The sequence below is a fragment of the Lipophrys pholis genome (assembly GCF_963383615.2).
Source record: "Lipophrys pholis genome assembly, chromosome: 11".
Lineage (NCBI taxonomy): Eukaryota > Metazoa > Chordata > Actinopteri > Blenniiformes > Blenniidae > Lipophrys > Lipophrys pholis.
Genome location: NC_137631.1, coordinates 2,065,361 through 2,080,023, shown reverse-complemented (window position 1 = coordinate 2,080,023; position 14,663 = coordinate 2,065,361). Strand labels below are relative to the sequence as shown.

Below are 14,663 nucleotides of genomic sequence, written 5' to 3'. Positions count from 1 at the left end.
GATTTTTCCTCAAGTTCCTCTCTTCTGGTTCTTCCTCTAGTTCCTCCTCAGGTTCCTCCTTCTCTGGTTCCTCTCCTCCTCTAGTTCTTACTGTTTCCTCCTCTGTTTCCTCCTTCTCTGGTTCTTCCTCATCTGGTTCTTCCTCTAGTTCCTCCTCCCCTGGTTCCTCCTTCACTGGTTCTTCCTCTGGTTCCTCCTCATCTGGTTTTTCTCTGGTTTCTCCTTCTCTGGTTCTTCCTCTAGTTCCTCCTCCCCTGGTTCCTCCTCCCCTAGTTCTTCCTCTAGTTCCTCCTCATCTGGTTTTTCTCTGGTTTCTCCTTCTCTGGTACTTCCTTCAGTTCCTCTTTCTCTGGTTCTTCCTCTCGTTCCTCTTCTGGTTCCCCCTCCTGTTTCCACCTTCACTGGTTCTTCTTCCTCCTTCACTGGTTCTTCCTCGTTTCCTCGACTGGTACCGCCTCCTCTGGTTCTTCCTTCTCTGGTTCCCCTTCCTCTACTTCTTCCCCTGGCTCCTAATGTAGTTCTTCCTCTGGTTCCTCCTGTGGTTCCTCTCATGCTTTCTTAAGATCAGAATCCTTAACTTCGGTATCTGTTGTATATTTGTGTGTTTGTGTGACACTCAGTTAATGTTTGTGTGGAAAGTGCTGCTCGGGCTTATCTGGTTGTGTGGCTCGTTTGGATCGCAGAAGTAACTAACGAGGTAACTAACTGGTCGTGTGGATCACAGAAGTAACTAACGAGGTACCTAACTGGTCGTGTGGATCGCAGAAGTAACTAACGAGGTAACTAATCGTGTGGATCGGAGAAGTAACTAACAAGGTAACTAACTGGTCGTGTGGATCGGAGAAGTAACTAGCGAGGTAACTAACTGGTCGTGTGGATCGCAGAAGTAACTAACGAGGTAACTAACTTATGGTCGTGTGGATCGCAGAAGTAACTAACTAATGGTCGTGTGGATCGGAGAAGTAACTAACGAGGTAACTAACTTATGGTCGTGTGGATCGGAGAAGTAAGTAACGAGGTAACTAACTTATGGTGTCATCATCCCTCCCAGATGAAGAAAAACTCGGACGTGGTCTATAAAACAACTTTATTGGTTTCCAATGTGAAACAAGCCACAAAAACCCAGAGCCAATCACAGTGAAGCAGTCTTCTGGCTCCGCCCACATTGAGGCCGTTACCGTGTCCCCAGGGTGGGCGGAGGCTGCTCCAGTTTCCCCATCGGGCCTCCAGCCACCGTCACATCGCAATATTTTTTTATCTACAAGCCGAGTGATGGAAAACAAAGAAGTGACTGGAGTCGGCGTTGGATTGAACCCCGAACCCCAAATTTATTCTTTCATCTGAACATTTAAATAACACCAGGGAATAATGGTACAGTCCACTCAGGGAACAATGGTAAAGTCCATCTCGTCTCAACCTGCCGGTCAGAAGTTGATGGCTTTACCGAAGGACGCTGCCAGGTTGGCTTCTCGGAACGCCTCCGACACCGTCTGTGGAAGAGGAGGAGGAGGAAGAGGGTGAAGAGGAAGAAGGGCAAGCGGTCAGAACTGAACTCATCAATTTAATTCTATAAAAAACCAACAATCAATGACCAATCATGATGAATGACAACCAATAACCACTGGAGATGGTACCGAACTCGCTACTCTGAAGCTTCGATTCCACCGCACAGAAAGTGCAGGGATAGCAGGGAGCGGTACAAAGCTGTACAGAATGGTATGGAACGGTACAAAGCCGTACGGAACGGTATGGAGCAGTATGGATCGGTACAAAGCCGTACAGAATGGTACAAAGGTACAGAGGGGTTGGGAGCAGTATGGTAAAGCTACCCAGACCCAAATCTCACTGTGGATGACTAAAATACTACACTGTAGTATTTTAGTCGTCCACAATGCATTAGAATGCAACTCTGACAGGACTGAACAGGTTAGCTTGATATTACCGACCCAGACTTGATCTGCAGCAGACCAGAGCGGTCAGCAGAGTGGATCAGAACTTCAACTCTCTGCATGCAGCAGCTTTAATACCAACGAGCCTCCAAAGGCCCACAGCCACAAAACAAAAAACATGAGGTGATACAAGCCCTCTGGGTCTACGCTCTGGGTCTACGCTCTGGGTCTACGCTCTGGGTCTACGCTCTGTCAGCATTGGTACATCGCTGCTTTCATGGAACCTTGTCAAAGCTGAGAAACCTTCTGCTGATGCTGAGTTAAATGGAAAAAATCATTAATCTGGTTGATGAAGTTTGAAGTCAGGAGGAGAAAAGAAAGGAAACGGTAGAGGAGCTGTTGAAGGAGCGTTTACACACAGAACCAACACAAGTTTGGCAGGAACCTCAGTTCTCAGTTGTGTGTGTGTGTGTGTGTGTGTGTGTGTGTGTGTGTGTGTGTGTGTGTGTGTGTGTGTGTGTGTGTGTGTGTGTGTGTGTGTGTGTGTGTGTGTGTGTGTGTGTGTGTGTGTGTGTACATACCGGGTGGGCGTGGCAGACTCGGGCGACGTCCTCACAGGAAGCTCCGTACTCCATGGCTAACGTGGCTTCGTTGATCATCTCTCCTGCCCCCTGCAGGCCAGCACAGCACAGTTCACTTTCCAGTCAGTATTGATCAGGGCTGAACACAAATATTGATCTGTGGAGCAGTGACCCTGACCCTGAAGCAGTGACCCTGACCTTGAAGCAGTCACCATAAAGCAGTTGTCCTGAAGCAGTGACCCTGACCCTGAAGCAGTGACCCTGACAGTGACCTTGCAGCAGTGACCCTGAAGCAGTGACCCTGACCCTCAAGCAGTCACCATAAAGCAGTTGTCCTGAAGCAGTGACCCTGACCCTGAAGCAGTGACCCTGACAGTGACCTTGCAGCAGTGACCCTGAAGCAGTGACCCTGACCCTCAAGCAGTCACCATAAAGCAGTTGTCCTGAAGCAGTGACCCTGACCCTGAAGCAGTGACCCTGACCCTCAAGCAGTCACCATAAAGCAGTTGTCCTGAAGCAGTGACCCTGACCCTGAAGCAGTGACCCTGACAGTGACCTTGCAGCAGTGACCCTGAAGCAGTGACCCTGACCCTGAAGCAGTGACTCTGACCCTGAAGCAGTGACCCTGACCTTGAAGCAGTGACCCTGACAGTGACCTTGAAGAAGTGACCTTGACCTTGAAGCAGTGACCCTGACAGTGACCCTGACCCTGCATGAGGACTCAAGCCCATCCTTACAGTTCCCAGGATGTGGGCTCCCAGCATCCTGTCCGTCTCCTTGTGGCTCAGGATCTTCACCAGCCCGTCAGTGTCTGCGTTGGTTTTGGCTCGACTGTTGGCAGCGAAGGGGAACTTCCCCACTTTGTAGGGAACGCCCTGCGAGAGGAGGAGGAGAGGAGAGAAGAGGTGGGAGAGAGAGGAGTGGAGGAGATGAGGAGAGGAGAGCAGAGAAGGAGTGGAGAGAGGAGGAGGAGCGAGGACGAAGAAGAGAGGAAAAGCAGAAACTCTGGTCATCTATTCAGATAGATTCAGCCAGCAACATGATGAGATTGGTGCGCCTCCTCCCACCTCCTCCTTCAGCTGCTCCTCCGTCTTTCCCACCCAGGCCACCTCAGGATGGGTGTAGATGACCGACGGCACACAGTTGTAGTCAATGTGCACTGCTCCGCCCGCCATTCCCTCCACGCAGATGATGCCCTCGTCCTCCGCCTTGTGGGCCAACATCGGCCCAGCAACCACATCGCCGATCGCAAAGATACTGAGGAGCACAAGGTGCAGGTGAGAAGCTTCAGCAGCGTTTTACATGGAAAACATTAGTGTCAAGTCCGGCACATAAAGAGTTAAAAGGTTGGTCAGAAAGCTGATCTGACCAGCAACGGTACAGACTGAATTATTGGAGCAACGCTCCGTCTGTGGAGGGCTTGGTAATCTGGTCTGGGAGGTACTCTGGTCTGGGAGGTACCAGGGGACGTTGGTAGAGAAGGTACTCTGTTCTGGGAGGTATCTGGGTACTCTGATCTAGAAGGTACTCGGGTCAGGGAGGTACCTGGGGACTCTCGTCTGTAAGACGAGCTGGGTGCGTGGTTCTGGGAGGTACGAGTACTCTGGTCTAGAAGGTACTCTGTTCTGGGAGGCACCAGGGTACTCTGTTCTGGAAGGTACCTGGGGACGTTGGTCTGGAAGCGGTTGTTGACCGGGATGCGGCCCCGGTTGTCCAGCTTGATGCCCACCGATTCCAGACCCAGGTTGTTGGTGAAGGGGCGGCGGCCGATGCAAACCAGCAGCACGTCACAGGTCAGGGTCTCGTTCTTCCCTCCAGCTGCAGCCTCCACTCTGTGGAGGACAGATGTTCAGCGGACCCTCGGGGTTGAAAACACCACCATCAAGACCCTTCCTTCACTCACGCCACATCCAGCTTCCCGTCTGGCCTCCTGGTGGCGCCCATGACTTTGGTACCCAGCTTGAACTTGAGGCCCTGCTTCTGCAGGATGCGCTGGAAGTTCTTGGAGATCTCCATGTCGATGCCCATGCCGCCCACATGGGTCAGGAACTCCACCGCCGTGACCTTGGCGCCCAGCCTCTGCCACACCGATCCCTGCGTGGGGGAGGGGGAGGGACACGGTAAACTTATGGCACAGTGGAACTTGAGCCCCGTCCAGCTCAGGACCAAACACGGTACCAGAGCAGAGGGTTCAGTTCCTGAATGAAACCGAGGAAAGAGATGCTGACCAGCTCCACTCCGATGACTCCAGCTCCGATCACGATCAGCTCCTCCGGAACCTTCTTCAGGGACAGAGCTCCAGTGGAGGACACGATGCTCTCCTCGTCGATCTGCCGGGGCGGCAAACAAACCGTTTGTGGACATTTCATACAAGTACTGAGGAGTACCGTGAACCAGAAGAAGCCCTGTGGTAACACCCTGCCATGACCGCCCTGCCAGGACCCCCCTGCGGTGACTCTCCAATCGGTGGGGACCCTGTGGTGACGCCCTGCCGTGACCCCCCAGCGGGTCACCCACGTAAAGCTGCGAGGCTTGAAACTGGCTGACCAGCTCCTACCTGGATTCCGGGGAAGGGCGTGACCTCGGAGCCCGTGGCGATCAGGATGTTCTTGGTGTTGATGACCTGCTCGCTGCCATCGTCCGTCGTGGCCGTCACCTGGTTCTTACCGGTCACTCTCCCGAAGCCGTTGACGTGGGTCACCTGCCAGGACGAGACGAGAGTGAGCGGCGGCGTCGACCCTCTGAGACAAACCTCAGCTGAGCCCACCCACTTTGTTCTGTTTGAAAAGGTGTGCGATTCCACCGGTCAGCGCCTTGACCGCGCCGCTCTTCTGAGCCATCATCTTCTCCAAGTTCAACGAGAGGCCTGAAACTGAGAACGCCTCTGTCAGCACATCTGGATTCAGCCGTTTCCATGATGCGTACAATGACATGCCTCGGGTGAAGTTTCAGGAAGAATTGAGGATGGGGAACAGTTCGTTCCAGGACATTGTTTGGACCTGATTTTAAAGTTTTCATTCTTCTTGTTCAGACATTAGAGCTGTTTAACCATTTTGGCTCTTACAAGCTGTTGTGCATGTCTTCCCTCATTTATAAGCATTTTCTTTATTTTGGTAATTCATTTTTTCATTTTAAGTTTTTACAAAAGTTGTTTTATCATTTTTCTCAATTTAAGATGGTTTTGTACTATTTTGTACAGCCATTTTTGTCCAAGGGTTCAGATTCCTGTGGAAACAAGCTGCAATAAGCAGAGATGTTGATTGACATGTAATTTTCTAAGGTTCAGGGACACGACAGAAAGACCCTATTCCCAAAGCATCCTGAAGCTAAAAGTGACGTCACTCTTCAAAACAATCTGAGAATTCCTTGAATTTTAACATTTTTCTTAGAACCCCCCCCCCCCCCCCGCCGCCTTACCTCACCTTCCTTCACTCTACAATAGGGAACAGTGGGGCGGTGCCTAGGGTGGGGGGGGGTCCAGGCTACTTAACGCCGGTCTGGGTCCTCCCCCGACTTTGCACCACCCACAATTTTAACCACACCTAGTCACGCAGGGTCTTGAGGGGGTAAGCCACTTCCCGGGTTCTGCCGCTTGGCAGCGGCAGAACGCCCGGGGCCCCGCTACCCCCAATTTTAAACCGCACCCTAGACACATACTTTGCATCCACCTCTTCAAAACACAAAGACACACCCCTACATGCATCCAACGCTCCACAGGGTGGGGGAGGCCGGAGATGGGGCTCCCCCCAGAACCCCCCGCTGGGGTCTCTCCCCGGCCCGGGGCACCATAGAGTTGCGGGTTGCTGACCTGTTCTAAACATTCTGAGGGTCTCAACGGCTTCTTCTCTCAAGAAGCCGTCTCTTAATAATGACGGATTTTTTGTACAACTCAATCCCTGATGCAGCCCGGCCTCACCCAGACTCTGCCTCCAGCGGCCCCCGGGTACATTGAGATCGAGACCCCTGATCTAGATAGAGCTGCTCAGGCTGGTTTAATCTAGAAAATCATGTTACTGTCTAGATAGAGCTGCTCAGGCTGGTTTTATCTAATAACAGTTGGAAAGTATTTGGATCAGTGTGATAACTGCAAATAATACATGTAGCACTAACAATGGAATACCCTATGTTGTCCTGTTCTGAGTTTCATAAAATAGACATAAAATAATTATCATGATTCCACATTTTTAATATTTGATGGGTTCATTTTACTCTCCGTTCATTACGAGGAGCACAGAGCCTTTATTCTGTCGTCCTTTCTCTAACAACCAATCAGCTTTCAGCAGACTGCATCATACAGAGCAACGGGGTCGACCACTCCTACTCACCAAGATAAACGTTTCTGTCAACTCATCAGAGTTGCTCTTAGAAACTTCCTCAGTCACTTTTAAGCCGAGATTCCTTGCTAAGAACTTTTAGGCTAAGATAGGAGCTCTGAGACGCGTTCTGGAGCCTTTATGACCAAAAGAGCCTTTAAGATTTTCCACCAAATAACATTTTTCCAGCAAGATATGCTGATGATCTGAAATTGAGAGAGAAAAAATACAATCTAAAAAATAGCCATACATACAAAAACTGAAGTCATTGGTACAATTAAAAGTATTTTATGACAATTTTAGGGTTTTTGTTCCTCTTATTTTTCATTGATGTTCTTACCTTTACAGTTGTTCTTTTCACTTTAGCCATTTAGGTGATTTTTTTCCTATTTTTAACCCTTCTTCCTATATAATATTGTTTTTCACAGTTTCCTTTTTTTTCTAATTTTAGCAACTCCTTCTAATCTGCCCGTTTCAGCCAGTTTTATCTCCCTCGGCCTGGAGATGAGAACTGTTCTGAAAATCAGTGTGGAAAGCAAATAAAAGAAAAATGAAAGCACACAGTGAAAACGTCTTACTCTCAATGCCTCTGCTTTCAAAGTCCTTGCCATGGGCCATGTGGTACAAGTAGGAGTTGTTGAGCAGAGCCTGGGAAAAAGAAAACAATCAATGACCTGAGCTTCTCTTCCGTCTGAATCACAACATTTAAGATACAATCAACTCCATCGGAGCCGGGCTGAGGATGACCTTGGAGGGGATGCAGCCGACGTTGAGACACGTCCCGCCCAGGGTGATATTCTTCTCAACGCACACCGTCTGGAACAGGAAATACAAAGTTCACTCAACAAAACAAAGCCAGTCTCCATCATTTGGTTTCGGAGGTAAACCTCGGAAGGTCAAAGGTCACCTTGAATCCGAGCTGTGCTGCTTTGATGGCGGCGACGTAGCCGCCCGGCCCGGAGCCCACGACCGTGACGTCTGCATCGACTGAGAGAGAAGCACGGTTACATCCTCAACAAACCTTCACATGACCAACCCTGTCGAAGCGTGTGGCGTTAACCAGTTGGTCCTAATAACAAGGACCGGCGGTAACTTCACAGTTCTTACTTGCTGCTTTGTCGGCGTAGGTTCTGACGGACAGCGCTGCGGCGCCGTGCAGTTTACAGGGCAGGTGGTGGCTCCGCTGCAACGCAAAACACACTGTGAGGAGACAACGCCTCCGTCCATCTGAAGACACACTGAGGAGACAACGCCTCCGTCCATCTGAAGACACACTGAGGAGACAACGCCTCCGTAAGTCTGAAAACAAACTGAGGAGACAACGCTTCCGTCCATCTGAAGACACACTGAGGAGACAACGCCTCCGTCCATCTGAAGACACACTGAGGAGACAACGCCTCCGTCCATCTGAAGACACACTGAAGAGACAACGCCTCCGTCCATCTGAAGACACACTGAGGAGACAACGCCTCCGTCCACCTGAAGACACACTGAGGAGACAATGCCTTTGTCCACCTGAAGACACACTGAGGAGACAACGCCACCGTCCATCTGAAGACACACTGAAGAGACAACGCCTCCGTCCATCTGAAAACAAACTGAGGAGACAAGCCCTCCGTCCATCTGAAAACAAACTGAGGAGACAATGCCTCCGTCCATCTGAAGACACACTAAGGAGACAACCCCTCTGTCCATCTGAAAACAAACTGAGGAGACAACGCCTCCATCCATCTGAAAACAAACTGAGGAGACAACGCCTCCGTCCATCTGAAAACACACTGAGGAGACAACTCCTCCGTCCATCTGAAAACAAACTGAGGAGACAACGCCACCATCCATCTGAAGACACACTGAAGAGACAACGCCTCCGTCCATCTGAAGACACACTGAGGAGACAACCCCTCCGTCCATCTGAAGTCACACTGAGGAGACAACGCCACAGTCCATCTGAAGACACACTGAGGAGACAATGCCTTCGTCCATCTGAAGACAAACTGAGGAGACAATGCCTCCATCCATCTGAAGACACACTGAGGAGACAATGCCACCGTCCACCTGAAAAGACACGCTCAAAGACTTTACCTGCTAAAGCTGCTAAACAAAGGTCTAATTCATTATTAGAGGATCTTCCAGGTGAATATTCAGGTTCAACAACTGGATTTACTTCAACTTCATTTCCTTCTCAGCAGTTTCCCCTTACAGAGCCTTACCGCACACAAACCAAAGCATTTGAGGAAGATGGAAGATTCAAAAGTAAATTTTCGTCAGACTTACAGGATTTTGTCACCATACTTTACATAACAATAATAATAACAATAGTTAACATAATTTGACGAGAGTTTGGAGACACGGTAATACACTTCTGGAATGAAATATATAAGCAGCTTTTCAAAGAAAACAGAGGAAGTGGAATTTGTTGTTTCATAAGTAGTGCAAGTACAAATAAGAAAAGGTTAAAAAAACAAAACAGTATTAAGAGTGAAGAAGCAATGCTAAGTAGCTGAGCATGCCAGCATGACTGTCAAATGTTTAAATTTGCTAAAGCGTTTAAAACGTCCACACTATTTAACCCCAACGCAATGCAAAAATCCCTTCAGACAAAACGAGTGACATTAGTTTCAATGCTACTTTCACTAGAAAACAGCATGACATAACAGTTAAGGTCGTACTTTTCTTACAATATCAGCGCGTTTTATTAGTTGTTGCATAAGCCGAATTAACAGGTCGAAAGTTATCAGTTGAAAAACACATTAAAAACCCATGTGTCGATGTTATTTTGTAAATAAAAGCCACATTAAACGAGATTTGCAGGTTTTTTGAACGGGGTTCTGCGTCGCAGTCTCTGTACATGAAGCTCCGGTGCTGTGAGCTAACCCGCTAAGAAGGCCTCGAAAGTGGCTCTGATAATCCCGTAATGACGCCGCCCTGGAGCCGGCCGAGGCCGCCGGGCTGCTCAGTGAGAGGGTGAGAGGTGTTGCTCACCGTGGCCAGGGATCGGTAGACCTGCGTCCAGCTCTGCATTGTGTCCGTGTTCCTCACAGAGGCAGCAAGAAGCAGTCACCTCCAACAGGCCGAGGAACCAAGGACTCCGGGCACTGCGCATGCGAAATGTCAGGGCCAGCCGAGGACTCCGGGCATTGCGCATGCGCACTATCAGGAGCCGCCGAGGATTCCGGGCACCGTGCATGCGCAGTGTCAGAAGCAGCGCTCCTGACATTGCGCATTGCGCATGCATAGAGGCTGCCAGCGGGGAATCCAAGATGGCCGACAATATGGCTGCTTCCCTTTTTATGGCCGCCACATTGTTCCGCCGTTTTGTTCCGAATCACCACTACAGCGCCACTGTCGGTGGGAGGCAGGAGTACATGATCCGCAGTGTGACCGCGGTATCAAGATGGTGGCTCACGGGCGCTGATATACTTTTTTAATTTTTTATTTATTGAACAAATGAACATTTACAAACTCCAGTGATGGCTAAGCATGCAGTCAACAATCACAAAGACAACATAGACCAAAACAAAAAGAACAGAAATACAAGGGGGGAGACGCAGTCAAATGTGCGTAAACAAACTAATACAGGTTAACAATCACAAACATATTAATCTGGGCTTTTACAATGAAATTAAATCAAAAGAGAAGGAGACATATCTTTGTATATTTCTTTGGAAACAGCACTGGACATTTTGTAAGAGACGAAAACTACAAACTCATTTTCAAAGCAGTTGAAGGAGGGCTTCTTATTCCTCCATTTATCACAATGTAAATGCTCTTTTCCCAACAGGAAGTATATTAATAACGTGAGATAAATGCAGGGTCTGGATGCTTTTTATAGTATAATATGTCACAGATTGTTTACATCATTAATCTTGAGAGAAATCCAATCTTTAATGTCAGCCCATAATGTCTGGGATAGAAGACAAGAGAAAAATAAATCGCCTAAAGATTCATTTGATTCATTACAAAATGAACAGGGATTTTCTTCAAAGCCAAATCTATTTTTTTAAGAATTCACCAACTGAATAAATCCTGTAAATAATTTTAAAATGGGTTTCCTTTACCTTTTGGAGGAGCTGGCCATTTAACAAAACACTTTTTTGCTTTTTCCAACTTTGAAAGACTTTCCAGGTCCGTCAAATGTCTGGAAATTTGTCTTTCATTGTTGTAATAAACGTTTGTTTTCAGCACTTCTCTAATAAACCTGTTGTGTGTGTGTGTGTGTGTATGTTTTCATGATTTTGCAAAATTGATGCACAAATCAAAGTTATTGTTGTATTTGGGAAATTGTAGAAAATAAATACATGAAAAGTCGCTCGATGGCTCCGCCTCTTCTTGCCAACACGCTCCCTGCAGTGGCTGGAGATGACCTCGTTCTCAGGTGGTGGACGGGACGTCCCTCTGCAAATCACATTTATGGAATAAAGTAGTTGTCCTCTGTGGAATCGGGAAGCCTACAAGTCTGTGCATGTTTGTTTTTATCAATTCCCAACATTGAAAATAGTTTTGTATTTATAAAGTTTACTGCACTTTTTTTTAAACATATTGCACCTTCTTAAAGGGGACATATCATGCTAAATCCACTTTTTTAGCCCTTAAATGCATGTTGTTGTATATTTAGAGTGTTTAGAAGTACAGAAAAGTTCAAAGTACTCTCTTCAGGTGCTCCGTTGATATCTTTATATTCTGTTTTGGTCATATTTTGCGATCGGTTTCGATTTTTCTATTCTCTATTACGTTTTTTGAACAATGACGTCACAGTATTCTCAGCGGAACTGCCAAATTAGGACATCGACGTTTCGAGCAATCCGCCATTTTTGTTTCTCGCTGCGATTTTGTAGTCCAACCGAAGTTACGAGAGGATAAGTGGAAATGTTCGGTTGTTGGATGTAGTAACCCACAAGCTTCGTTACACCGTCTCCCAGCATCAGAACCTTTTCGAAGTGCCTGGTTGAGTTTTATTTTTCACAGAAATGTACCCACATCTGTGGGTAAGGTCATTTTTGTGTGCGCGAATCACTTTAAGGACGACTGCTTCAGCAACCTCCGCCAGTATAAAGAAGGATTTGCCGAAAGACTTGGTCTGATTGAGCGGTCAGTTCCTTCTATCTATGGAGACGACGAACAGAGCACTTCGGTAAGCTGTATATAACGCTAAAAAGTGTGATGATAAGACGTCCCTGTCATTGTTTTGTTAGCATTAGCAGTTGCACCGTCTTCATATGTTAGCGCTGTGTGCTCGTTTTAGATTATAATGTAACTTCTGTGTTAAATAGTCGTTGTAATACAGGCAGTATTGTAGTAGTGGGCATGGATGGAGAAGTTAGTGTAAATATAGTAACACACCATTGCGTTACATCCATATGAAGACGTTGTTCTTCAGGTGCATCATGGTCATTTTCATCTCGCTCCGCCGGGTCCGACTCTGGCTCCAACATGTATGGCTGGATGGACAAATCTTCCGTTGTTGACATTTTGTAAATAATGTGTGAATATAAAGTTTCTGCGCCGCTAGATAATTGTATCTGTTCTATCAAACTACAAAGATGGCCGAACAGGGTGACGTTGAACCGAGTGTCACCTCTGCAACCTGGAGAGGAGGCGGGGTATGAAGTGTCTCATTTGCATTTGAAGAGACCGCCCCAAAACGAGTTGCTCTCAGAAGCGCATCAGAAAAGGGGTAGAAAAGGGGCCTGTGGAGCTCTAATAATGAGGAATTCAGACCCAAGCATTGCAGTTCCGCTTTATATAGACCACAACTGTATGATTTATATGTAAAAAGGAAGGATTTAAAAGCATGATATGTCTCCTTTAAGAGAGTACTTCACTCATGGAAATATACTCGGGAGTCCCCCGTAGTGATACTCTCACTAAATACTTGATTCCGACCAGTGACGTGCGGTGAGGTTCATGGCTGGTGAGGCACTGACTTCATCACAGTCAGATTTACTAACATATGAACCCTAAAGAGGATCTTATTCACCATTTGATTGGCAGCAGTTAACGGGTTCTGTTTAGAAGCTCATACCAGCATTCTTTACACATAAGCACACAAAAAAGCACATTTAATAAAAAAAAAACGTTATTATGGTCTTACCTTTACTTAGAAATGAAGTCCATGCGCCGCTCCTTCAGAACAAAAGCATCGATAACTTGTTTATAGAAGTTTGGAAAACTGTTTTATTTTAGATCTGTAATCCTCCGTGTTAAAAGTAAGTCCAGGCGAGAGGACAAAAATAAACGATCGCTGCCGCTGCACTTGACTTGCTAACTGTAGCTTGTTGTCACTTATTCTGCAGCCGAGGAGTCTCAAGAAGGATCCCTGGGATCACTAGCGCCCTCTACCATGAGGCAGGAGAACTGCGTGCCTCACCCAGTGCGTCTTCGCAGCCGTTTTATGATTGCTCAGCACAAGAAACACGTCACACACATGCAGTTGTTGACAAAATACACTGTACATTGTATACCTCAGTTAACTAAACTATGCAAATGTATAATATAATTCATATAGCAAAAGTGTTTGAACATTTTAACAGCGACATACAGAGAGATAGCAATCCATGGTGAGGCTCAGCTGGCTGCCGCCTCACCACAAGTCTCTTCTCAGGATTTGAACGGTAAATGTGAAAATTCAGCGATTTTGAATAAAAATAATCTAAAACTGGTGAAGTTAAATGGAAAATAACTTTATAGTATAATCACTGGATACATATAACAATTTAATTAATTTTTTTTCTTTTTACATTTTTTTTCTTTCCATGATGGCCTCACCTGCCTCCCCTGACTGCACGTCACTGATTCCGACCCCCCCCCCCCCCCCCCTGTGTTGTAATTTATTTATTTAATTCATTTAATTCATGATTTATTTATGATTTAATCACAGAGGTCTTCCTCAAAGGAATTAGTAAACCCACAGTTTTATGAATATTTTTAATTACTGACATAAATAATTTAATCATTTTAAATGTTGGTTTGAGAATTGGGTTTATTTTGTATAGAATGATAGCACCGCTCAGGAATGTTACTTACCCAGGGACACCTGATGTCTGTATGGAGGACTCTTATCATCGGCACGTTATTTGGTTTTGGATTATTTAACTTTATTACATGAAATATTGCTGTTCTCCCATCCTTCACTCTCGACCTCATAGGAATCACACAGGGCCCAGCGGCTTGAGCAAAGCTCCTACAACTTACTGAACCTGGTTCAAATCCCAGCAGACCTGCTGGCGTCCCGGGACCTTGTGAGTGTCCGTCTCCTCCTGTCCGTCCAATTTGAACCTTTCTTAGTATTTTAAAACCTAAACAGTCCCCATGAGCCCGTGCCCTCACACGCCCCTTTTATCTAATCCTATGAGAGGTGGGGGTGGAGCCTCCTGTCCAGAGAGGTGGGGGTGGAGCCTCCTGTCCAGAGAGGTGGGGGTGGAGCTCCAGTATTGAGAGGTGGGGGTGGAGCCTACTGTCCAGAGAGGTGGGGGTGGAGCTCCAGTATTGAGAGGTGGGGGTGGAGCCTCTAGTCCAGAGAGGTGGGGGTGGAGCCTCCTGTCCAGAGAGGTGGGGGTGGAGCTCCAGTATTGAGAGGTGGGGGTGGAGCCTCTAGTCCAGAGAGGTGAGGGTGTAGCTCCAGTCCTGAGAGGTGGGGGTGGAGCTCCAGTATTGAGAGGTGGGGGTGGAGCCTCTAGTCCAGAGATGTGGGGGTGGAGCTCCAGTCCTGAGAGGTGGGGGTGGAGCCTCTAGTCCAGAGAGGTGGGGGTGGAGCTCCAGTCCTGAGAGATGGGGGTGGAGCTCCAGTACTTAGAGGTGGGGGTGGAGCTGCAGTATTGAGAGGTGGGGGTGGACCCTTCGTCCGGAGAGGTGGGGGTGGAGCTCCAGTATTGAGAGGTGGG

The 14,663-nt window shown here is 47.5% G+C and overlaps 1 protein-coding gene across 2 annotated transcripts; it reads right to left on the bottom strand.

The window, feature by feature from the left end:
- Positions 1-1,070: 1,070 nt before the first annotated feature.
- Positions 1,071-10,055, bottom strand: dld (deltaD). Of its 2 annotated transcripts, XR_013935812.1 has the most exons (15): positions 9,766-10,055; positions 7,891-7,966; positions 7,691-7,770; positions 7,531-7,599; positions 7,362-7,431; positions 5,242-5,342; positions 5,028-5,171; positions 4,699-4,800; positions 4,374-4,564; positions 4,132-4,302; positions 3,538-3,727; positions 3,208-3,345; positions 2,471-2,560; positions 1,206-1,490; positions 1,071-1,154 (listed from the first exon to the last, which is right to left on the bottom strand). XR_013935812.1 is itself a non-coding variant. In XM_080475591.1 (14 exons), the coding sequence occupies exons 1-14, from the start codon at positions 9,802-9,804 to the stop codon at positions 1,425-1,427; spliced, it is 1,527 nt and encodes a 508-aa protein (XP_080331717.1). In that variant the 5' UTR covers positions 9,805-10,055; the 3' UTR covers positions 1,071-1,424. The 2 variants fall into 2 exon arrangements, 1 of the variants encoding a protein (XP_080331717.1); XM_080475591.1 differs by having other exon boundaries at positions 1,071-1,490.
- Between the last annotated feature and the right edge of the window lie 4,608 nt (positions 10,056-14,663).

What these genes read in the sequence shown, in the direction of transcription:
- dld (XM_080475591.1), bottom strand. Translation starts at nt 9,804, where the DNA reads ATGCAGAGCTGGACGCAGGTCTACCGATCCCTGGCCACG. An exon ending in CTACGCCGACAAAGCAGCAA is followed by an intron (nt 7,771 to 7,890) that starts GTAAGAACTGTG and finishes CTTCTCTCTCAG; the next exon opens with TCGATGCAGACGTCACGGTC. An exon ending in TGAAAGCAGAGGCATTGAGA is followed by an intron (nt 5,343 to 7,361) that starts GTAAGACGTTTT and finishes AGGCGTTCTCAG; the next exon opens with TTTCAGGCCTCTCGTTGAAC.